At 43.0% G+C, this 26,347-nt stretch overlaps 1 protein-coding gene across 1 annotated transcript in view; it reads right to left on the bottom strand.

The window, feature by feature from the left end:
* Window positions 1-5,863: 5,863 nt before the first annotated feature.
* Window positions 5,864-26,347, bottom strand: part of LOC108802396 (baculoviral IAP repeat-containing protein 1e-like) — a gene marked incomplete at its 5' end in the record, with an annotated part of 32,724 nt that continues 12,240 nt past the window's right edge. The window contains 8 exons of the mRNA XM_018574256.1: window positions 5,864-6,278; window positions 9,078-9,245; window positions 10,989-11,075; window positions 14,282-14,440; window positions 19,570-19,743; window positions 21,634-23,712; window positions 23,797-23,842; window positions 25,930-26,015. Of these exons, the coding sequence (XP_018429758.1) occupies window positions 5,914-6,278; window positions 9,078-9,245; window positions 10,989-11,075; window positions 14,282-14,440; window positions 19,570-19,743; window positions 21,634-23,712; window positions 23,797-23,842; window positions 25,930-26,015 (3,164 nt within the window). The remainder of the gene's footprint in view (window positions 6,279-9,077; window positions 9,246-10,988; window positions 11,076-14,281; window positions 14,441-19,569; window positions 19,744-21,633; window positions 23,713-23,796; window positions 23,843-25,929; window positions 26,016-26,347) is intronic.

The following is a 26,347-nucleotide window of genomic DNA, read 5'->3' on the forward strand; positions in this document are numbered from 1 at the left end:
GCGACATGTAGCTAGCCTAGTTAAACCCTTAAACTGGTATAAGACAACATTATCAGTACCACAGGGCAGCAGTGCACCACAGGGGGCGATAGAGTACAGAAGGAATCTGTGGTCGGCATGTATGGTGTCGAAGAGATCCTGCCTAGGGCCCAACAGCCTGTCGGCTGCTACGCTCAATGTCTCTCCAAGGGAAAGCTAGGCACCCATAAAACAAGCAGATGCTCACACTGCATAGTCCCATGGCTCAGGCTACGCACCGCACAGCTCCAATGCATAGCTGGGCCACAGAGGAATCACCACTGTACTGCCCTTCCCATGGCCCGACCCTGGTACCTGTAGGTGAGACACCTCAGAACCGATCTACTCTCCGGATCTCCCGGGCAGTCTTGCAGCGAAGCCCAGGATGCCGACCTCCGGCGCGATCCCTGACTCCTTGCAGGCCTAGTAGGCCTAGCCCTCAGGGGGAGAGAGCTGTCCAGTGAAGGGGTGTCCAGCCAGTCAGGGACTGGCACTTGACGCGAATGTTCACCTCTGCCAACAATCACTGAGAACGGGAAGCCCCACCGTTAAGGGATCCCTCTTGATTGCAGTAGATCAGTAAGAGGCTTTAAAAGGCGCCTGTGGTACAGCGTTTGCGGGCAAACATCTGGTAGGATCTGGACCTCAGCCCCATCAAAGTCCACTGTACCCTGCCTCCAGGCTCTGCGCAGTATCTCCTCCTTTATTGCGAAAAAGTGTACTCGGCAGAGGATGTCCCTCAGTCTATTTGCATGAGCTCCTCTAGGGCCAAGGGTCCTGTGCACACGATCCAGTTCGATCTGATCTGTCGGGGGCTTACCCAGCAGACCATTGAAGGTCACGGCCGCCCTGAGATCGGATCCACCAGTGGCCTCCGGGATGCCCCGCAGCCTCAGGTTGTTCCGCCGGTTACGGTTCTCCGAGTCCTCCAGGCGAACCTGGAGCTGGATCGTTTGTGCCCTCTGCTGACCCAGGGAGTCTTCCAGCCGGGTGATCCTGCTCTCCATCGAGCGGTCTGCCTCCTCCAGTGCCTCTATGCGCTGCGTATGTTGGGCTACCCCCACTCTCACGTCCGCCAGGTCCGATCGCAGGGAGGAGGCCAGTTGAGAGATCATGGCCTGCATGTCCTCTTTTTAGTTGGCAGCACGGACAGGATAGCGCACAGGTCCGACCTGTCCATGAGGCCTAAACCGCCAGGTGTCCCCGAATCCGCCAGCGACAATCGGGCCGCCAAATCCAGCATAGGGTCCGGCAGAGACAATGCGGGGGAAGATGAGGTTCCTCCCCGATCCGAAGGTTCCATCTCGGGGAGCATGGTGGTCTGGCCGCTGGAGACTTTGCCGGGGTGGCCGGAGATATTACAGTAGGCCGCGCACACATGGGTTGTGCTGCTGGGCCTCGGGCCTGAAAGCCCACCGCGGTCTGTGAGAGTCCAGGTGAGCCTGCACACGAGGGCGAGGTGGAGCGCGGGGGGTCCGCGACTTTTTACCCCCTCTAGACATAGGGCGAAGTGGTATCAGGAAGATCAACTGTAGAAGAAATGCTCCCTTACTCTGTGGAGCTCTCCTCACACGCGTCTGTTCACAGCCATGGTCAGGCCACGCCCCCCTGCTTTTTTACTGTTAATAGTTTTCAATAGTTTTTTTGGGGGATGGCATGTTTAAAAATGATCAGCCCCGGGCGCCACATATCTAGGTATGTGACTGAACACAACTCTTTTATTAATGAGCTATAATACAAAAATATCTGTAGCACCAGCCGGATTGTGGTAAATTATCGATCCTGACAAATTAAAGTGGCAATGGCTCACTCCTTGCTTGATGGATAGTTGCAGGGAGAGGAGAGCTAAAAAAGGATCTTCATTGGTTGCTGCAGCTTGAAAAAGCCCATCCCTAGTAACCACTGTAAGGAAAACTGAGATTGTCTGAAGAGCATCCTGGGTAACTGTTGATTTATGGGACTGCAGGGACTTGTGGGAACTAAAGTCCAGACACAGGAGACATGTTAGCAGCTAAAAGAACATAGAGTTATTGCTCCCAGAGTGCCTGGAGAGAGAAAAGGAGGAAAAGACTGTATAGGAGAGGAAGGGAATGTGGAAGGAGAGAGGGAGAGCACACAGTTGTTCTAGTCTGCCTGCCAAGCAATCTGCTGAGTACAGTTACAGATCGCTTCTGCTAGTTCTAAAGTTGTCAGTGAGAGAAAAGGTGGCTGCTTCTGTGGAAAGCAAGTGGATTCAAGACTGCTACATGAGATCCTGAGAATGCAGAGGAACCACCACTATGCCTGTGCTAGAGGACATCTGGGTGGTCGCTGAAGGCTGGCTCAAGAGTAAGAAACCCTTTTGTGGGCCCAGGTACCTCTTTTGTTCTTGTAGGATCACCTGGATACCTTTTTGGTAGTCTTATACCATCCTACCAGTTTACTGGTGTTTTTTAGAAGCTCTCCAACGGAGGGCCCCAGCACCGGCAAGACTCCACTTAGCCCTACTGGCCAGTAGTCTAATAAGGAGAGTGATTGCAATTAATGGGGTAATTTGCCTTATTGTCTCATAAATACCTTGCTTGGGCTTGGGGGAAATAGTACTGGCAAATGGGGGTAATCTTTTGTTGTATTCTGTACACTGGCCTGTACATTACCAACTCCTGACCCTGTTCACTGTTCATTATGCACCTCTGACCCCTGCACTCTGTGTGATGCGCACTCCTGACCCTTGCACTTTGTATGCACCCCTGACTCATGTACATTGTGAAGGGAATTTTTCAAAACTGGAGCAGACAGAATCTGGAGCAGTTGCCCATGGCAACCAATCTGCTTCTCACTTTCATCTTCAAAGCTTAACCGAACAAACTGAAAAGGAAAGCTGATTGGTTACTGTGGTCAACTGCTCCAGATTCTGTCTGCTCCAGTTTTGATAAATTCCCTCGTGTGTTACAATGTCCCAATGCTTTTCAATGGGAAATTTCTCTTTTTTTTTTTATTTTCTATTCTGACATCGCTCGTGTCAGAATAAAGAAAAAAAGACACATCAGTGCTTCTCTCCTGGGCGGCCGGGAGCGGGAGGCTCCCAGAGCGCCCGGGAGAGTTTTTTTTTTTTCTTTTTCTTTTTACAGCAGCAGAGCCGCCGGACAATAGAAAACTATTGGGCGGAGCTAGCTGTCACTGCTAGCTCCACACAATCGTTTTCTATTTACTTTTTTTTGCTCTATTCACTCTTTTTTTCTGTTCTGCTCGGTCCCTCTGAGGGACCGAGCAGAACAGCCGAGTCGAATGTCGCTCAGCGGCATTTGGCTATTCATCCACTGCTGTTCGGCATTTTTAAGAATAGCTCGAACAGCAGTGAGAAGCCTGCCGGAGGTTCGGCTCAGCCGATCCAGATGTTGGATCGGCTGAGTCACTCCTTCTGCACTTCGGGTGGGGCGAACAACCTTGGGATTTAGTTCGGCCGACCCGAAGCCACTCGAAGCAAACCGATGTACGGCTAATTTCAGCCGATGTACGGCTGAAATTAGACGTACCAGCCTGAAGTGAATAGCCGAACAGTGTTCGGCTCACTTCACTTCAGATCGGTCATTCACTCAGCTGCCCTCGGCAGCTTGGTGAATAGACCCCTTTGTATCTCTTTTGCCAAAAAAACCCTTACCATTTGTACAAGGATTCCTTATTTTGAGCGTGTATATAGCACCTAGGGCATATTCACATATGTATGTGCAGTGTACACTGTTTGCCACTGGTGGAACTACCTCTGGAGCTGACCATACCACTGCAATGAGGCCCAGGGCAGATGGGGCGCCAGTCAGGACCAGGCACAGCTCCCTTTCTATCTATGGCACTAGCCTTGCAGCAGCTCAGCAGTGATTACTAATGACCCTGCCACCTCACCCAGAGCCCATTCCTGTCCTCAACAGGCAGTGATATCTATCACTGCACACTGCGCTACTAGAGTGTGGGGCAGCCATTTTCTGTATGCACTGGCCATTCTTCCTCTTTGACAGTGTTCTCCTTACTGCTAGTTTCCTGAATAGATTAGTGCTGACACCTGTGCAATTTAGCTGGGGACTGCAATGTGCGGTAAAATGTCTGAGTGTGATGCTTTCTTTTCTACTTTGTGTTACACAAAGCACCAACGCATTTCCAACGCAGAGCAATTGACCAAAAACAAACATGATGCAACAGACCACCCTGATGTGAATGGCTTGAATGTTCCTTGCACATTTGTACTCCTACTGACTTTAATGAAGGGGAGCATTCTTCTACCCACGTACACCAATGTAAGGAAGCATTCTTCCACCCACTGACCTCCCCCATAAGGGGGCATTCTTCTACCCACTGACCCCCAACACAGGATATTCCCATCGTGGGATACCTAGACAACCTCCTATAGAAGAAATTGCTGAAATCTGTCCAGAACTATAATGTCAGCAGTCTAGACATTAAAATGGTTTGGTTGGAGCCTAAACTTCAGGATTCAGCACTGGAACTGACACATTGCTTGAAATATCTATGTCTCATTCTAGACACAGCTCAGGCCAAAGGTTTTCTTCCTCAAGTCGAGTTCAGGGCTTGATAGTAGACTCCTTTTTCTCAGCAGTTTCATTTGAGTTCCATTTTCTCCGTTTCTCTCCAGACCCCTATAACACCACATTCTGCCATGGTGGGACAAATTGGTTTAGTCTGTGAAAGTTTCAGTCTGATTGGTGGCTGTTCACAATTAACCTTCTTGGTAAGAACACACCAATAGGCCCTTAGTGAGCTGCTGAAGTCAGTGAGTGTTGGAAATGCAACAACATGTGTTAATATGTAATGATTTGTTTTACTGACATTAAGAGATGTAATATTGTCTTTTGCGCACTAGATGGCACTGTAGTGTAATTTCCGTCTCTATGCGTATGCATGTTTATCTATGATCTATGTTTGCTGTTGATGCTGTATTTCTCTATACATATATGCAACTTTCTTGTAAGCAAGTAAAGCCTGTTCTTGGTCAGTGTGATCTGCGGTCATTGAGGAAGTTGTGGTCTCTCTCCAGAGGTTTCACACTCCCTTCTTAAGGTGGTCGTACACCTTACAACCATTGTACAACTTTTATTGTCCAGACATCTCACCCTCATTCAATTTTCTTACCACTAGCCCATCATGCACAGACAAATGTAGTTCGCAACTAACACTCGTCAGCACCACCACCTGGCTGATTTTCATCGACTGAAAGCACATCACTGAGCTCGGTCGCAGAATCGTCGCTGTTTTAGGTCAAAATCGGTTTTAGACCAGCTACAAAACAGCGATAGTAAATTAGAACTACTTGCAGAATTGAGTGATAGCGATTCGTTGTGAAATTCCTCAACAGACACTGAAAGAGCATATCAGCGCTCGCTCACTTTTCTATCCTGTGCCGGCAGAGAGTCGTGGCAGGGGAGTGACTGGATTCCCCCACCCCTGTCCGATCCTCCAGCGCTGACTGGCGGAACCGACGGGGACGGGTACAGCTGGCTCTGCCTCTAAATAGGCAGAGCCAGCTGTCACTCACGCAGCTGGGTGGATCCAGACATAATTGTCGGGATCCATTCCGGCTGCGGCGTCTCAGTATACCGCGAGCTACAGCTACTGAGCTTTGGGTGACGGGAGGACGCTAGTTTGTGTCCTCCCGTTACTCTTAGGAGAACTAAGGGGAAAAGCCCTAACCCCTTAGTTCTCCTTTAAGCTTTTTGCCTGGAGTTACGAGTCTTCTTTCCTGGAGTCTATTAAACCTCACTTATCAACAACATTACACTAGCTTTATAAATCTGGTGCAAATATATTCTGTGCAAGTTCAAAAACTCCCAATTGCTTTGATAAATTCCCCCATTATAGTTTCTCCTTAGCTGCCAGCGATTACATCCTTATTAAAAAAAAGTGCATTTATGTCTCGATAATTGGGAGGAATGGTAGCGTTGTTTGCCAAAACACTATTAGATTGTTTCCATTTGGATGCTTTAACTTCATCTCATTGATCAGTTCCATATCTTTTTCATCCAACAGCCATCCAAATATGTCCAGTTCTTTCAGGTGATGCAGTTTAGATACACATCGAAGTAAGGCAATCAGAGTTATCGGTTCTGTTTTAAATTGTACTGAAATGGGTCTGGAGATGCCAAAATGTTGTAATTTTGGCACGTTATCTAAAACATTTAGGAAATCTCTATATCCAGACTGAGTGATATCCATGTTATTGTTAAGGTCCAAAACTTGCAAATTCTTTAGATAGCCGCCTGCACAGACTTTGGCTGTAAAGAAAGTGATATGTATCAATAAGCAATGAAACATCAATTAGGAAAGTCAATGAACTACATAAAGCCATAGGCTCCAAGGTATGCAACTAATAATGCTTGTTCCATTAACTTGGTCACACAAGGTACAATCTTTTCCACAATCTATTTTACGTATGATTTGAGTATAAACATATACAGTATATTCAAAGTAATGGAACTGCGTGAAAAAAACTATAATTGTACATTGTATGTATAATGTTGTAAGATTACCCTTAAACATATGAAGAATCCAACTGAATACAGAACATTTCTCACATTATATAGTTACATCATACAGTGTTAAATCTGCTTAGATTTAATTAAACTATTTTTCATCCCTAAAGTTATTGATCTGTACAATTTAATTCAGCATTAATGGCTGGACTAAATCTTACACAATCCCATTCACCGGATTTCTGAATGATCTAACCTAAACTAAATAGATATTACAATGTGTCTGTAAAGCCTGACCATTATACATCTTAGGTGCATCACTTTAGGTGACATGGCATTGATCTGATTTCTGCAGTGCATGGATTAAGATGGCACCTCTGTCCCTTTGGCAGGATCATTTCCTCCATGGAGCCATCAGGGGCAGAAGGTCAAGCTAATAGAGCAAGTCAAGACACTAGTTTAAACAGGTAGAAATAGGATCCAAAATAGTAGTAGGAAAGCCCCAACGACTAAAACGAGTACGTCTACTAAATGTGTGCTCACCGACTCAGAAGCCCTTTAACAGTAAGTTTTGAAAGTCTAACTGTACCTTACATTGTACAGCAGCCTGCTGTCACCCCCCTGCCACTCTTCTACTTACTTGTCAGTGAGATATCACCCACAAAGCCATAAAGCCACTTGTGAAAACCTATTAAGCTTGCACATATGCACGGTGCACTCCCCATTCAATCCTATACACGATGGGGGGAATTTATCAAAGCGTTCGTGACAGTTTTAGCCTCTTAGATCATTTTTTAATGTGAAAATCTGTTTTCTTCAGAGCTTGCACTACTTTTTCAACTGCATGTTTTTTGCACCTTTTTTGCAAGTGTTTTCATCTGGACTTGTTCTGGGCTGTCTGAAACTGGAGCATCACCTAAGAAAACACTCACAACTTAAGAAGTCCCCACGACAACTTCTTCAAGATGCGACAGTTAAGCTTTTTGCCTGAAGTTAGAAGTCTTCTTTCTTGGAGTCTATTAAACCTCATTTATCAACAACATTACACTAGCTTGATAAATCCGGTGCAAATATATTCCGTGCAAGTTCAAACACTCGCAATTGCTTTGATAAATTACCCCCAGTGTGTTTTGGTGGGGTACAAATGCTCCATAGGACTGAGTGGAGAATACTCAGAACATGTGTGGGCCTGGCTCAGAAGATTTTAAAAAGCTGCTCTGCAGCTTTGTGAGCCATATCTTGGATCTGTGACAGCTTAGTATAAGACAGGCTGGAGACTAAAAAACCTTCAACATGTAAGAGTAAGTATAACTCCAGTCCAAAAATAAGTAAAAGCCCATTAAAAGGAAATAAAACAAGCTTTTGCTGCAATTCTCACCTTTAATCTAGAGCCCCCCTCTCCACAGTACTTTATTCCACTATAATATTTCCTCGGTCATCCCATTTCAATGATGGTCAGCATAATTCAACCCACTTCCTTTGAGCCCCAGCTGTCATGAATTCACTGCCAGCCTGGAACTGCTCAATGAAGGAGAAGCAGCACAGCAACCAGTTCATCTCTGTGTCACTCTGCTTTCTCATTCTATCAGCATTTCTCTTGTCTTGTGGACTGCAAGAGGCTGATACCAGGTCAAGGTATTTACACCACTTAAACTAAAGAAATATAATTTTTTTTTTTTAAATAACTTGGCAAAGGTGGAAATGTGCTTTTAAGTTTTTTCAAATACTATGGAATTATTTATTTGGTGCATTAAAATATTACAAATTTAGTCATCTGTGTGCTTCTAGAATCCCCTGAGGACTAGGGTTGACAAATGTTATACAAGGCTACTAGGAATAGAACAGTCAGGCCCCATTCACACATAGCGATATATCGCGCATTTTTGCCGCGCGATATCGCGAGAAGTCGCCGGCCAATGATCTTCAATGGAGCTGTCTTAGCTCCGTGTCACGTGTCGCTCGTCGCGGTCGCAGCTCACTTCTACAGGACCCTTTTTTCGGCGGATTTTGCGCGATTTGTCTTTTTTCTATGGAGCCCGACGGAGAAGGTCGCGCTACCGTCGCTGGATCGTCGCTGGAACGTCGCCCCGAAAGTCGCGCTATCCCGGCCGCTGCAAAGGTAAGTCGCTACATGTGAATGGGGGCTCAGGCTGATGTCACATTGGCTATTCATAATCATTGCAGTACAGCTCCGCTTTACCAGAAGAAGTCACCCCCTCACTGGCCGCAACACTGCAAAATCACCATTGCTACATGAGCAACATCTTGTTGGTCTGGCCAGTGAGGGAGCCAATTTGATTTGTTGTCTGCAACACTTTCACTCATGTGTAATGACCTTGAGTAATCTAATAGATTATAGAAATAGTAGGACAAAAAGCACTTTTATGGCAGGGCATTGTACCAAGTATATTAAATATATCTCTGCCCCGACAGTGCTATTTATTCTTGCACGTGGGTCATACTTTATGCTGTGTATATCAAGACACAATTTTGTACAATTTGCTGCATAATTGAAGCCGGTCATGTGCAAACAGCAGGCATGTTTGTTGTATGTTCCCAGTAATGTTTTGTCAGTTGTGGCACAGCCCCATGTGCACCTACCAAGCTCTAGCAGGCTGCTGTCCATCAATAGTCTGCGGTTAATGTACAGCTTCCTGAGGTTGGGCATATGCTGCAATTGCTGTATGAAACAGGGCAATGTTTTCCTTGCTGCAATTCCACCTGGGAAAGTGAGTTCTTCAAGCTTCTCTAACGATGCTAAAGATTGGGCTGAGATAAAATATTTAGAAAAAGAAAATTAAATAATTCTGTGTATTCTCTAATAAAGCCCAACTACAGACATCTTCTTTTTAGTTTTAGGATGGGCAAGGAGAACATCATATGTTTTTATTGCTTTCAGTTTCTCCCTCAGGGAGGTCTTCCTTTTATTTCCTTCCCCTCATCATTAAAGTAGGAAAGGAGGAGAAATTGCAAAAAAACAAAGCACTTTTTTTTAGTAGAATGGATAAGGGTTAGAACCTTAGCCAGGTTTTTATTTTTGTATTTGTCTTCACTTGGAAAACTCTCTCTCACTTCCTGTCTCAGTGACACCGAACAGGTTTAAAGGAATATGTCAACCTACACACAAAATAGCAATAAATATCAGATACATCTTCTATACCACTCTATAGAAAACTAGCAAAAAGATTTTGGCGGGAGCTAGGCATTGGCAATAAAATTCTCACAGAAGTGTCTGCCCCACTATATATTAGAGGTATATAATTAGAGGTGCACCGAAAATGAAATTTTAGAAACGAAACCGAAATAGAAATAATTGTCAGGCCGAAACCGATACCGAAAATGTTTTTATTTAAATTTAAAAAAAAAAATTAAATATGTTATTTTTTTTTTTTTTACTTTTAATTTTTTTTATATTTATTAATTTTTTATTAAATATTTTTTATTTTTTACTTTACTTTTAGGGGCTTTGGGGAAATATTAGGGGTCTAAACAGACCCCTGATATTTCCCTTTTAAAATAGAAAAAAGAGATTGAGAACACAGAGTCCTCAATCTCTTTTTCTGTATCATTCATAACTGAGGATATATTAACATACCATGTCCTCAATTATCTGCAAACACTCAGCGATCACTGATCGTGAACACTGCTGAGTGTTTGTACCTCGCTCTCCTCTCTGACACGCTGTCACAGGAGGCTGAGCGAGCGGTGCGAGAGGAGAGCCCAGCCTCCTGTGACAGCACCGTCTCCGCCCACACACCGCTCTGCTGCACTGTGATAGGCGGCCGAGCGGTGTGGGAGGAGAGACACCGGCCGCTAACAGCACTCTTGTCCCGCAGCGCTCGGTCCGCTGTCACTTTCTCTCCTCCACGCTGGGACACACAGCAGTGCCCAGCGGGGAGGAAAGAAATCACAGATGCACCGATATATCGGCGCGGAAAATGGCACTTTCGGCATTTAGCCAAAAGTGCCATTTTCGGCCGATATGTTTCGGCGGCCGATATATCGGTGCATCCCTAATAATAATGATAAGTCCACCAACCAATCACAAAACACATAAGCCTCAGTCCTTCGGCCTCTTTTGCCAAAGCACAAAAGTCTATAGGGTACCATTATCTCAGAAAGCAGAGGGAGCATTAGTAGGCTTGGGACAGAAATCCCCCCAATTTACTATATTTGTTTTTTATTCTACGGAAAACTTTAAAACAAAGTGGACATTAATTTTCCTTTATAAAAGTATAATATTATAACAGTCTATAATTACTCATTAATGATATCTGCAGAAAATAGCTCCAGCTGCTGCCACTGTAATAACTGTGTAATGCAACAATAATGTGATCCATCCCCTACACGAGCACTATAGAAAGGGGAAAGCGGTATGAAGAGAATAACAGAAGAGCTACGGCAGACATATCTATTCAGTCTCATACTTAGATCATGTTTTTATAAATTAAATGGAGAAAAAAAAAAAGACAAATGTATTTAAAATAAATGAATTATATGCAAAAATGTTACCAAATATTTCTGATGATTCAACTTTCAATGAATACTGATTTTCAATTTCCAAAATTTTCAGATTTTTAAGAGAGGGTAATACAGAAGCTGAAAAACAAAGCAAAAAACAATAACCGCAAACGTAAAATGCAAGTTATAATTTAAAGTGAAAAGCTTCTTATATCAGATGATATATCATATACAAAATGTGAAATATTTGGCTGTAGCAGGAGGCAATTTGTTCCTCACAGGGCTGGAGAACGGTACAATATTGAGTGTCTGCAGGTAACAGTAAAGAATGGTGGACGTTCCTTGCAAGTCTGGGGATGCATTTCTGCTAATGGAGTTGGAGATTTTGTCAGGATTAATGCTATTCTCAATGCTGAGAAATACAAGCAGATAAATTTCCATCATGTCATACCATCAGAGAGGCATGTGATTGGCCCCACATTTATTCTGGAGCAGGACAACGACCCCAAACACACAGCCAATGTCATTAAGGACTATCTAAGGAAGAACAAGGAGTCCTGGAAGTGATGGTTTGGCTCCCACAGAGTCCTGATCTCAACATTATGGAGTCTGTCTGGTGTTACATGAAGAGACAAATGGATTTGAGGCAGCTTACATCCACAGGTGGTTAGTACTCTAAGGTGTTTGGAACAACCTACCTGCCGAGTTCCTTCAAAAACTGTTTGAAGTGTACCTAGAAGACTTAACCCCTTCATGACTGAGCTTGTTTTTAGTTTCTGTTCGTAAATGACTGACGCACTTTTTATCCTTTTGCTGTGTGATTCTTCCATGGCTGTAATATACTTTCTTACAAAGTGCACCCACACATATTATATTGCTTTTTAGAGGACAGATAGGGCTATATATTTATATCACATATGGGTACCTAACGCCTCACTTAGGACAAATACAATATAAAAAAAGGAAAAAAACTTAAAGAAAAAACCCTTTCCCCAGTTTTGATTTGTAGTATTTTTAACAAAAATAGCACAGCTAACAAAATGAATTAAATACATTCATTTATTTGGAAAAACCTCACCTCCCTAGGATTGTAGAAATTTTTCTGTACTACACGGCCTAAAACTAAAACCTAACATTTTAATCTTTTTTCTCTAAAAGCTAAAGCTAAAAGTGGTCACCTGACATACAATGTCACTAAGTGTCACACTTAGGGGTCTATTCACAAAGCTGCCGCAGGATCTGGCCGTAGCTTCGGCTGATCCTTCGGCTGGCTTCGGCCCCAGGACCCCTTCGGTTCAGGAGAACCGAGGGGGTGCTGTACGGGCTATTCACAATAGCCCGTACAGCTCCCGATCACGGCCGAGCAGCTCAGTCGAGCGCAACAGTGACATACTGTGAACATCACTGTCATGATGGGGTTTAAAAAAAATTAACCCCTTAGGGTGAAAAACAAATCTGCAGCTCAGTTGCAGATTTTCATTGTAAGGGGTTCATTTTTATATGCAAAATATTTTTAAATGATAGTATCAAAATGTATCATTTTTATTTGTTACATTTCTTTTTATTTGTTACATTTATTTATTTATTTTACACTTCATTTTTATTTTTACACTTTTCACTATTTTTTAAAAACTTTTTACATTTTTATTTTATTTATTTAATTATATCGAGCAGTCATCGTGACTTAATCTCACTATTACTGCTTGATAAATGAATCAATTAATTTTTGGTTATTATTAGGCTGCTTCAAACTTAAGAACAGCCAATAATAACCTTAGTGACACTGATCCTGCAGCATTTCAGGATCAGCTGTCACTGAGACCCCATTCACACTGAGCTACATCCAACAAAGCTTTTTTCAACGCGATTTTGAGCTGAGCAACATTGAGCTAGATTGAGCTACAGTGCACATTTTGTCGCGCTACTTTTCGCAGGGACTTCGTAGCTGCTACATTGGGGTGTAACCAATCAAAAGTGGTCTTGATGTGACATCATTCCTTCCTTCTTATATTTCTGTGCAAAAGTGAAACTTCTGTAGCTCAACGTAGCGCAGCAATGTCGCGCGACATTAAACTACACCATTAATGTCCATTGGGGCCAAATCGCACAAAATCAGCCGAAAAATAGGTCATGTTCGAGCTACAAGTTTGAGCGACGAGCTACAGGCGACATTGAGCTGTGAGATGTGAGCAGCTACATTGAAATGCATTGGACAAGTTTTATTGAGCGACATTGAGCTGATATTTGAGCGATTTTGGAGTTGAAATCTCGCTACAAATTGCTCAGTGTGAAGGTGGTCTAAAGGTTTTCTGATCGTTCCAACAACCATCAGAAAACTGCAACATTCTTTCAGGAATAGAAACAATGGGGGGAATTTATCAAAGCAATTGTGACAATTTTAGCCTCTTAGATCATTTTTTTATGTGCCAATCTGTCTTTCCACATGTGCTCCTGTTTTGACCTGAGCTTACACTACTTTTCCAACTGCACGTGTTTTGCACCTGTTTTCTTCAGAGCTTGCACTACTTTTTCAGTTGCATATTTTTTGCAATTACAACTTAAGAAGTCCCCATGACCACTTCTTGAAGATGCGACAGTTAAGCTTTTTGCCTGAAGTTACAAGTTTTCTTTCCTGAAGTCTATTAAACCTCATTTATCAACAACATTACACTAGCATCATAAATCTGGTGCAAATATATTCCGTGCAAGTTCAAACACTCGCAATTGCTATGATAAATTCCCCCCATGATGTTTCTATTGCTGAAAGTTTTTTGAAAAAGACGGTATACATCGGGATTTCCCGATCTATACCAGCTGTCAGAGTGACGGCATGAGCTGCAAATGTGGCTCTGCTCTCACTTTCAGACACCCGATTCCTGAAGGGGATCGGGTGTCTGAAAAAGGTTAACTTTCTCATTAATGGATGCCTCAATACTGAGGCATCCATCAATGAATGGTAACCGCTGATTCTCAGCGGTTACCAGCATTGTAGAGCAGCAAATGACTGGTCACGTACAGTGTACATGGCCAGTCATTTGTGCACTTCATGACATACAGTAAACGTCTCCCGTCATGAAGGGGTTAATGAATTGATGCTGTTTCCAGTCACACCAAATATTGATTGATTTGGGTTTTTCTTCTGTTCATTTACTTTCCATTTTGTTAATTGATACAAAATAAACCGTTAAGACTTTTACTTCTGAAAGCATTCTTACTTTACAGCATTTTTTCACACCTGCCTAAAACATTTGCACAGTACTGTGTATGTATATATATTCTCTTTCTAGTGTTTTATGAAAGTAGCTTATATATTGGCATTTACAAAATATAAATCATTGACTCACCCAAATGGATTATTTCCTTGTCTATCATTGGTCGGTTAACACGGAGAGTCTCCATTTTTGTATTCTGGCATAAAGAAGTGATAACCTTTTCAAACCCGGGACAATACTTACATTCTATTGTGAAAGATATCAGATCAGGAAAATGTTCAATCATCTTTGCTGCAAAGTAAGTTATATGTTCATAGTGATTAAAATGACAAAGTACCAGGGTGACACATAATAGTACACCAACAAATACACAAATACCAAAACACCCCAATGCAGTAGGTCCTTAATATGCATTGGATATGGACAGGTGCCTTGACAATGTGGCTGAAATTGAGGGTGCAGGGCAATGTGATTCAGCACTTGCCTTTCTCTGTCTTTCTGAAGTTTGTAATAACTGCGGTGCTAAAGGCCACTTTGCAGTATCCTGTACCCTCCAAAAATGCCCAGTCTGGGTGCAATTTGCACCTGCAGCTGGGTCATCCTAGTCAGTGGACAGAGGCACAGTGTGCCGAGCCAGTGCCCAGGGGCTCCTCCATAAACAGAGGAATTAGAAATAGCTGATTGAATACTGCATAATTTCCTAGGTGTGGAGACTGAGCTGTAGAGGCTTGATAAAGAGGATAAGGCAGCTGAAACTAGGGAGGAAACTAGTGTAGCCCCTCCTGCTGTGTTTGTTACCTTTGTTGTATTAGATTCTGTTGTAATTGTTTCCTCTAGTAATGTGGTCACCAAGTCTGTTCCATCTGTGGTGGTAGCTAATTTTGGTGTGCACAGATCCTCCAGTCTAGCAGATGCTGCTGGAGAGGCAGGTTTAGTGGATCTTTCCCATTGCACTGCTCCTCCTCCAGTCTCTCCGCCTTGACAGCACAAATGTGGCAAGGAAAGTGTGTAGGTGATGGATGGGGGTGGGGTTGATGGGGTTGAGGTAGGTGTGTCCATGTCCAATGTCTAACCCTCTGTTGAGGGAGATTCAGCTCATCAGAGGTGGGAGAGGAGAGAGAGGAAGAAGAAGAAGAGGTGGGTGAGTAAAGTGGTGCTTTCTTTGCATTCGGACACAGAAGAGATTCCTCTTGGCAATAATTTTTCAATTTTATCAGTGGATGAGATGGTGTCGGAGTTTTGTATCTTTTTATTACCTATGGATGAGGGGGAGCCATGAAGGGGAGCTGTTTTGAGTGATGAGGGTGTAGTAGAGGTTAGTAAATGACTACCCCGATCATCCTGATGGCAGTTCCCACTCCATTATGGGTGGTGACCATTAACCAGTTGACATCCGCGGTGTTAAACCCCCTTCCCATCCAGGCCATTTTTCAGTATTCAGCGCTGCGGTACTTTAACTGACATTTATTCCGTACTATGGACCCGCCGATCGCCTATATGTGAAACACCCGGTACCGGGTGTTCGCATTGGACGGGTCTTTTCTGCCCGTGCGTGCACGCTAGGGGGCGCGCGCGAGCAGAAAAAAATTGCCGTCTGGAGACGGCAACCCGCAGATGCTGCAGTGCCTACTACTACGGGCGGACGGCAAGAGGTTAATGTCACCAGCATTAAATGTGCTCATGATATAGCCTTAGTTTTGCTCAGCAAAAAAGGAGTGAAGGGGTGGTCCCTCCTTTTGGTCTCTTGGGGGTACACCTTGCACCTGGGCCTGATAAATATTTATGGACCACAGTCAATATAGCACAGTAAATGTGTTTTTACAAAAGATCAAGCCCTTCCTTTTATGTGGGTTATTTAAATTGGAAAGCAGGGTGGTGGATGCCAATGCAAGGTAGCAAACTGGAAAAGATGGAGATTTTCCTTGAGGAAGAAGGTTGACTTGATCAAAACCCACTTGATCCTGATCATTATATACGTATGTCAGCCTTGTCTGTATCTTGCTGGTCTCTCTCTATATAAGGGTCTACAGCTGTTTTTTCCAACTGTTATGGGGAAATATCCTGAACCTTATCAAACAGAATGTAACTTACCTGTCTAGGTGAGAGGGCAACCTAGGAATGGTCAATTCAATCTTTTTTTGTCTTTGCACTTTATGAAATACAATCTTGGTAATGTCAGGAGGTATCGTCGGCCTGGACCGTGAAGCGCAACCCACTGGCAGGAACGGGCACAAGTCCGAAAACGAGGTACAAAAGGAGCAGTCCAAAGGGGAAGTCAAAGTCCAGTCTGGGTCGAGGCAGGCGGCTAGATTCAAGAACGCGAAAGCAGGCCAAGGAGTCAGCAATGGGAAGTCAGACGAGGGGTCAGGAAATGGCAGTAGCAGCAAACACAGGAGGCTAGGTGATTGCACCATATAGGTAGAATAACTCAGCAATGAGCCAGGGCTCTGACTGGGATTTATACCCAGTGGGAGCTAGGATCACCCCTGGTTGTCGAGGCAACCAGGAGGCTTCTCCATCCGGGAGCCAATGGCAAAGAGAAAGGCAGAAGGTGTGTGCTGGGAACCTCTCCTAGCAAGGCCCACACCTGACACCACTAATGGGCGCGGGCTCACTATGCAGTCTTTCCACCGCGTGCGCACCTGCCATGCTTTTCGTGCATGCGCACCCGCAACCCTGGCGCCAGGAGTCCTGCCAGGAAGGAGACCCCGTGCCCTATGCCGCAATTGGCAACCCAGAGGAGCGCTAAGACCCCCGGAATCCTGACAGGTAATACGTTTACAGAGACCTTTCCATAATGGTTAATATTTTTCAGTAATTGTTTAGGCCTTTTCTGTGATGCTGGGAAAATGGTGGACCAGTGAAAAGTCTTAGAGTCAGACATGGTAGGCCCCCAGCTTATGTTGACCCATGTCTTAAAATACTTTGGCAGTGGCAGGTGACTGCGCTGGATATTAGGTCCCACCCCTGGAAGGTCCTTGAGAAGAGGATTTTTCATTCTGCTTTTAGATATCACTGGCCTTAAGGCATTTTTCCGGCTTTGTTATGAGGCAGGAATAGCATTTAGTAAATTTGGAGAGAATAGGGACCTAGCCTGTCATGCTTTCCATGGTAGGCTCTGTGTAAGGGGGGACCTGAAGCATCTTGCTTTAGTGTCTCTTTAACACAGAGGTGTACAAAATGGTAACAAGGGCTCTAGGCATCCCCTTCCTTACTTGCATGTTATGCAAATTACTGGGCATTCCTCACTCCCTAGGTTTGCTGGGAGTTGTCTGTTAGTTCACGTGGAATTGCCAGATTTCCTTATGACAGAAAATCCTCTCTGTTTAGGTGGTGGTGCACGAAATTCTGGGTGGGATAGGGAAAATGTAAGGGTCTGGGGCAGGGAGCCTTGGGTGATCTTGAAAAGGGTGCAGAGGAATATCAGACCTTCCTTTGGTGAACTGTCCATTTCTGGGTAAGTGGCCTTTTTTTATACCATTCTTTCCACTACCTTAATCTTTGTTGTTTAGTGTTTAGTATTTAGTAGGGTTGCATGTATGAGTGGTGTGGGTTTGTTTCTTGACCACACAGTTTACATTTTTGGTGTAGTGTTGTGATTATTTCCCTCCAGTAATGATTACATAATTTCACTTATTTTCTTTTGGCATAAAGCCATCTTTTGTTTTGTGCTTACTGTTTGCAAGATTTTTTGTTTATTGCTTGCAATAATAAAGAAAAGCTGAAGAAGGGTTACCTTACATTAGTGGTCAGTGGAGAAATGCAACTTTAGTCCCCTTTCACATGGGTATTCTGATCAGGTCCGCCTGACAGTTTTTCAGGCGGATCTGATTGGAAACCCAATGTTAATATATGGGCAGCTGAATCTTAATGGACGGGTGTCCATTTAAAGCCGATTATCCCCGACTCTGACCAGGTCTATAGTTTCGATTTGGAGGACCTGATCATGCCTGATGTAAACGGACACGTCAATTTACATTTGACTCCACATAGACAAACACGGGTCTGGTAATTTCAGTTTTTTTCTTCATCGCAAGATATAGCAAATAACTGGAGGGACAAGGATGTCACCAAAGCGCCTGTGTGAAGGGGGTCTAACATTGGTGGTCAATGGAGAAGGGTTTCTGCTTATATTGGTAGTCAGTTGAAAGTAGGGCTGCACCGATACCACTTTTTTAAGACCGAGTACGAGTACCGATACTTTTTTCAAGTACTCACCGATACCAATTACCGCTACTTTTTCTTAAAGGGACAGGTCACATTTTTTCTAAAGCAATACAAAATCATGATTTTAGGTCAGTTTCTTAATATTATGAAGAACATGAACATGAAATGAATATTTATCATGCCATTGCTAACTAAGGCTTGTATCCCCATAGTGGGGAAAATAGATGAGCACATGTAGAGACAGCAGCTGAGCAGCTGAGCTGTGAGCAGCCAGTGGACTCAACCACTTCAAACCGCAAGTAACCCTGCCTGATTCAGGCTATTCTTAGAAAGTGTCAGCTGGGGGTCTATTGTGGCTGTGCATAGTATGATACCATTGCTAAACTGCTTACAGTGTATGTGATAAGTTAGTGAACCATTCCCATTTCAATAGCAGTGTTAACCTATCTGTTGTACATAGCAATACTCCTAAACTATCCTGATAGTTTATAGCCACATCCTTCTGGAAAGAAGTACTACTTCAATACAGCTGAATTCACTCCTTGTAACCTGTGATTGACACATGATGTTATAGAGGGTTCCACCATCACTCCTAAACCATACAGAGTGCGAACGTGAACCCTTGAGCTGAGCCAATCTAAAACAGGTGTCACTCTAACTCCGCAGCTGAGATCCCTCGATAACTCCTGGGCCAAACGTTACAAACTATTCATTTCATTATTCAATGCCTTTTTTTTATATTATAAAATTTATAATATAAAAAAAAGACATTGAATAATGAAATGAATATTTAGATCATGCTATTGCTAACTAAGGCTTGTATCCCCCTAGTGGGCAAAATAGAAAAAGAATAATGGCCATTACATTGGTGGTCAGTAGGAGGAATAATGGCTATATCATTGGTGGTCGCTGAAAAGAATGCCTTGTTACATTGGTGATCATCAGCAAAAATGTCTCATTACATTGGTGTTTAGTTGAAAAATGTTTTCTTACATTAGGGATCAGTAGTAAGAATACCACCCTTACAGACTGCTGAAAGATTATTTGTGCCTCCCCTGCTTCATGCCTTAAGGAACCTCAAGCAACCTCGGGAGGAATGCCAAGGTTCCATGGAACCATGGTTGGAAAAGGCTGCTCCATGCATTTACTAGCACTTTATGCTGTCATTATACTTTTACAAGCACCATAGGCTGTAATGCATTGATTGGCAACAGAAGATTACATTACAATACTAATCATGTCATTTTGCTTACCCAGTTGATCACACTGTGTTTCCATGTCCATATTCTTAAACACTAGCTTTTCAATCTTTTTTAGGCTTTTAAATTCATCTGGCAAAAGTCCAATGATTTCCCAGTCACCAGGTGGGCATTCCACCTCTAGTTCCTTCATCTCTTTGAAATGGTGAATGTTTGAAAGGATGTACTCTGTAGAAGATATTACACAAGAACTACAGTGTGATATTTAAGTGACAAAAGAAGAAAAAAAAACATTTTGTGTATAGGAAACCATGCAAAGTATGCTACTGGCCACAGGTTCTCTTACAGTCCTACCTTCACTCCTGTTAACACTATGTCAATGTGTGTATACCATAAAACATAACGTGCACTAAGATGCTTCTGCCTTGCAGGGCTAATTTTACTTTTGATGCAACGTTGCTTCTAATTGTGGTTGTAATACACTTCCAGCAGGCAATCTGTCATTCAACACATTGCAGTATATACAGTTCTAACCATTGGCTTTTCTAAACTGCTGTCTTAGCAGTACAGATTGGCCAAGACTGTGATTGGGCATTGTTACATCTTTGGAGGACTAAGGGTTAAAGGGTAAGAAAACTTGCACACAAAGTTTCCTTACTGTTTTGCCCCCAACCCCCTAATGGTAGCTCACCCTAAATCTATATAATACACTATATATGCTATATTACCCAGATCTCACTCAGAGAACCACGACATTGTTAACTTTCTCCACCAGCTTGTTGATCCAATGTCCACATGTGCACAGCTTATGAATAAGAGTCAATCCATCAGATCAAGAAGCTGGTGGAGAAATACAAAGGCCACGGGCCTCGGAGCAAGATCCAGGTAGGGATAGCGATGGGAGAGGGAGAAGCTGTATGGACTAAAACTGCTTAGGGGTGGGAGAAATAGGGTAAGGAAACTTTGTGTGAAAGTTTTCTTACTCTAAAGGTTTTACGGTATGTTAAAGGTTAGGAGACAGATTGAAGTGCATTTGTACTAAAAAAAAAAGCAAAGATTTGCTTTGTTATAGGAAATAATTATAGGGTTAACATTGCCTAAGGTATACCCTGAAGTGTCTAAATGTTTTCCTGAATTCCTCCCGGTGAGTAGCAATGCAATTTCTCACATGTGACTGTACCTAGTCAATCCTGTTCTTTAGTTTAGAGTATATATGAACAAAGAACTTATCGTATTTGCTCATTTTTTGGCTGTTCAATACAGTGTGGAGCTTTTTCTATCCTACATAAAACACACTGACACTAACACTGCAAGGTGACCCTAATACTGACACTAATGCTAACCTAGATCAAACCTATTTTATTTCTATTTTTTAAGACTTTGTTTTCCTTTACAGACTTCTCCTTTGAGGATTAAAAGATACAGTGTATCGTTTTCTTCTCATAGAGCTATGACAATGATCACATGATTGGGAACTGGCTCCCTAGGAGTCCCGTGCTGAGGGTGCACGCAATCGAACGCATTCCCGCAACAAAAACATGGCCCATACATGAAAGCCCTCCTCTGTGGCACTGCATATATGTGTTACGTCGGCGAAAAGAGGTTAAGAGAATGTTTTTGTGTATACATTGTGTAAAGTATTAATATTATTATCATTAGGGATGCACCGATACCGGTATTTCGGTATCGAGTACAAGTACCGATATTTTTTTACGGTACTCGCCGATACCGAATACCGAGTATCGTAAGTCCAATTCAAGAAGCCAGGCGGCGTGTAATGGCTCACCACCTGGCTGACGAGGGAGCATGAAGCCGGCTTCCCTATGCGAGAGCATGGAGCCGGCTTCCCGGCCAATCAGGAAGCCGGGCAGCGTGTAATGACGCGCTGCCCGGGTTCCTGATACCGGAAGTATCGGGCTAGGCATCGGAGCATTTGGGCGAGTACGAGTACTTGTTCAAATACTCGGCACCGATACTAGTATCGGTATCGGTGCATCCCTAATTATCATTGTTATTATCATTACTATTTTTATATAATTTTGGCATCAAAGGCTTTAGAAATGTTGTAATGCTTACTTTATATCCATGATCTGTCTAAGTATGGTCTCTGCTGTTTACCTGGTGGTGGCATATCATTTATTTGCAGGATTTCCAGCGAAGTCATATCTGTAATTAGTTCTTGTTCCTCTCTGGAAAACGCTGACGTCTTCAAGCTTAATTTCATAATAGAAGCCTTGTACAGGTCAATAATAGGCCAAATGATATTCAGAAATCCTGTGCAGTTAAGTAAGTCTAATTCAATGCGATTAGCTAGACTGCAGAAAACCATAAGGTTACCTAGGACATTTTCATTCTCGACAGTACAACTATGAGCTTTAATTCTTAGCACAGAAATTTTGTGATGATCAGGGTCAAACCCAAGCTTGGACAGATCTGGAACCTTTAGACGTTTAATGTATTTCAAATCTAGTATATTTTGTTGAATGTCTGAAGTAAGCTGGAATGCTTTGGAATAGTCTTCGTCAATTGTTGGGACAGGCCAAAGAGATTTAAACTCTTCTGAATTCCAAAACTCGGGGATTGTATTCTTCATAGTATTAGGTACATGTACCTCCAGGCTCTTTATTAGCATTAATCCTTCAGGATATTTGTGCAGGAATTTAATCAGCCAAATGTCTGGTTTTGCCCATATTATAATGTCTTTGTCTTTGAGAAACTGCAGAATAATGGGAGCACAGTGAGCCAAAAATGTACTCTCATTTGCTATGTTAATAGAAAACTCAAGCAACATCCTGACTACAGAGTGATGGGAATGCTTTGGATTAATGATGCTGAGAATAGAATCAATGCTGCTCATTTCTAGAATAGGAGGGTGAAGATTTGTACCTCCTTCATGTGCAAATGCTTTTGGATTACTCATCAAGCTGAAAATATGAGAGATGATCAGTGTGGCTGTTTTTGGAGAATGCATGCATGCGTTCTTCAAGAAAGAGTAATAGCGCCCATTAACACTTGAGAAAGTGTTAATTTTCTGCAGATAAGATAAGCCTTTTTCATTTTTTGCAACATCTTCCAACTGTAGAAGTTCATTCATTTTCCTACCAGCTAAGTATTCCTGGAATGAGGGATGAAAGAATTTGAAAATGGGCTTGAGCCTCTGTGACGTAAACCTACTCAATAGGCCAAACCGAAGGGCATCATCACTTTTTACACCAGCTTCAACTAGATACTGCTGAGTGAATTCAAAGCGAGCTTGGAAGATACCTTCTAGGGCAAGCTGTCCACAGGACAACACTGCAGCTTCTAGTTTCTCTTTTTCTGTTCCGTATTTCAGGATTTTGTGCATCAAGTAAGTCATACAGATAGAAAAGTCTACTGACATGTTTTTAGCTGAGTTTTGTACCCAAAAAACACAAAGAGCAAAAGCAAATAGAGGTGTCTTTAAAGCTGCCTTGAGTGTGGTAGATTGCATCAAGTGCAGGCTAAAGCTTTCAAGAAATATTTTGTTATGCGAGAAAAGCTGTTTGAAAATGTATAATGAACTAAAGAGAGGAAAGTCCTGAATACTCAGTATGTTCTTTGCATATTGTCGCACCTTGCATGAAGCACTGGTGCTCACTGCGACTGCTAGAGTCATTCTGTTCCAGCGGTTCTTTAATAGTTCTTCAACGGCTTCAGATGCCGAGTCTGCCAAGCCATAATCATCCAGAAGCAACAGCACTTTGTCATTTAACTGCTGTATCATTTCTCCCAGAGACTCCTCAGTGAGAAGTGCAGCAGATCCCATCAGTTGCTGGCAGATGATGTCACAGAGAGATTGCTGCCTCTCAGCAGAGGATACAGAGATATAAAACACAAGGCTGAACCTGTTGAGTATAGGACACTTTCCAGAGGCCCAAAGAATGGCAATCTTCTTAAGCAGTGCTGTCCTCCCACTGCCAGCTTCTCCTTCTATTATAGTGATGTCTCTTAGCTCTGACAGAACCTCTGGTAATGTAAGCTGCCGCAATGGGCGATTTCTAATGTCCTTTAACAGAATGCAGATATCAGCAAAGAGTGACCTCAGATCTACAGAAATATGGGAAAATCCTGGAAATGGTGACATCTTGCTGAAGGTAGAATCATTATAGACATCAATCAGCTGCTGTCTTAATTCCCTTGTTTTGTCAGTCCAATGCACATTGTGGATTTTTAAACCTGGCAATAAAAAAACTATAAATAGAAAGGGCTGTATATGCACCAACCTTTACATTTTGTAATGAGTTTGATATACAGACTTACAGCTCTCTATGCTATGAAGCTCTTTCCAGTCCACATCTTGATCAGGCTGGAGAGAGAAGATAGAAATGTCTGAGTAAGGGAATGGAGATAATCAATTTTGAAGAACTTTATCAGTCTGTGTACTACAAATGGCCTTGAGCATTGCTGTTGTATGTCCCAAGTTCTAAAATAAATGTTTGTGTAAAAGCAAAGGAGAAAATTGATTAAAGAGGGACTTTAACTATATCTTCAAAATAACAACAAACACCCCTTCAGAAATGTTTAGTAATGAAAATCTACAAACACATACCTTTAATTAATTTCAGGCTTTGTATTCTTTATATACCTTATTTCTCTTTTCTTTCCCATGTGACCATGTTTACTACGGGTAGATTGCCATATCTCCCTTTACTTCCTGGATCTCTGGCACATGTGACTAGGACATGTGACTAGGGCATATGACCATGCACATCATCTCAGGGGAGGAAAATGCCTTTCCCTGAGATCTCATGAGATTACAGATACGATTTCCCAGCAATGTTCTGCTGATGTAACCTTTCCAGGATGCAAAGCTTTGGCACATACATAATTTGTGCCAGAAATGGACCAGGAAGTAGATGAACTCTATTTGTAAGTAAATAAAAAAAACAAGTGTGTTTAGCTAATGAATGTAAACTGATTTTAAATCCGCATGCCCAGTTGTATGCTGATGTGATTTTTAGTGAAAGGGGGTACACTTTAAAGACGTTCTCACCGAAAGACTAACATTTTTGTTTACTTTCATGGGGTAAGAGAAAGCTTTGGAAAGCATTGAGACAGAGATATGTAGAGCACTCTCTTAAGCTGCCGTAGACTGTTCTATTTTTTTTGTTCAACCAGTAGGCTGAACCCCTTCAATAAAGGACGCTTCCCCCAGGCCCAAAGAATGGTAAATCTTCTTAAGACACAAATATTTAGAACACCAATCAGCAGGCTGAACAAAAAAAATGGAAAAGATTCCTCCATCAATGTTATACAAGCACTGATCAAGGAATCCCCCCCGAAGAACCGTCCAAAATTTGTATGGCCAGCTTCAGAGTCTTTGTAAAAACTACCGTGTTTCCCCGAAAATAAGACAGTCTTATTTTTTTTTTCACGAAAAAAGACACTAGGTCTTATTTTCGGGGGATGTCTTACCTGGCTGCAGCTGTCCGCTCTGCCGTCCAGGGAGCCACAAACAGGTGGGCGGGCATGCGGGCGGAGGGGGGCATGTCTGGCAGGGGGGCGGGAGGGAGCTGCCTCTCCGCTCTGATGCAATCCATGGAAAAACAGACAGGTGGGCGGGCATGCGGGCGGAGGGGGGCATGTCTGGCAGGGGGGCGGGAGGGAGCTGCGGCCGGTCTTCACATGTAAAATTTAATTACATGTGCAGCTAAACCGAAGGTAAGACCTAGCGCTATCTTCAGGGATGTCTGTAATATAAGACCTACCACCGAACTAGGTCTTATTTTCAGGGTAGGTCTTATATTACAGAAATCCCCGAAGATAGCGCTGGGCAGTGGCATCACGCGGGGGGTGCGGCCATTGGAGGGGTGACACTAAAATGACTCAGTCATTTTGGTGTCATTTCGGGGTAGGTCTTACTTTTGGGGAAAGCAGGTAAAGATCTAATACGACCATTGGTTGTATGTGCTGATTTTTTAATACAGCATAATTATAGAGTGCTTATTAAGGGAGTTGACTCAAGACATATTTCAGATAGGTGTGGACTCTGGTAGCTTCTTTAGATATATTTACATTTAAATATATTTTGGATTCTAGAGGGGAGATCTCATCACCAGAGTTCCTGGCTCTGCGCTCTCTGCCTGCAATCACTGCCTGAAATTCAGAAATTTTGGGAGAACTACCCATAGCTACAATAGGACCAAAATTCTGTTTTTTTTTCCCCCCTTATTTTCATTGTTTTGAATTGCGTTAGCTGTTTGATGGACACAAATATAAAACGTTTGTATGGACTCTGATATCTGTTTAGGTTTGGAGTTCTTCTGTTTTCTATGAGTTGCTCCTTTTGGAAGCTATGTGTAACGCCCTACTGTATGCTCGGGGGTGAACCACAGCTGCGGAGGCGGACTAAGTATGAGGAATGCTGAAGGGTTATAGTAAGGCAGTCCGTACCGAACTCCAGGCGTCACTCTCAGTCTCACAAGCGGAGAGTTTGGAGTTCTGACATAATTTGCCAATGTGTGAGGGTTTCTTGCTACCTGGAGTACAAGCTGGACGGGTATTACCTCATACCCCCCCAGAGATGTCTACATCAGGTGGAGTGAAGGTAAGTATTGGGCAAAGTAGTAACACACGCTAATATCTTCTTCCCCCAGCACAATTCGATGTTAACTAGAGTCAATTTATGCAACACATGAGAGATTAAGGCTGGGTTCACACCTAGGCGTATTGAATATGCGTGTTTGTCGTGCGGTTCGCGTCGCGCGTTTTTACCGCGGTTCGCGGTAAAAAACAAGCGAGCGTTTCCGTGGGCTACTTGGCTGTATCCCAATGGAAACGCGAGACCAAAACGTCTCAAAGAAGTACATGT

Source organism: Nanorana parkeri, unplaced genomic scaffold, assembly GCF_000935625.1.
Source record: "Nanorana parkeri isolate BGI_ZX_2015 unplaced genomic scaffold, ASM93562v1 scaffold2840, whole genome shotgun sequence".
NCBI lineage: Eukaryota > Metazoa > Chordata > Amphibia > Anura > Dicroglossidae > Nanorana > Nanorana parkeri.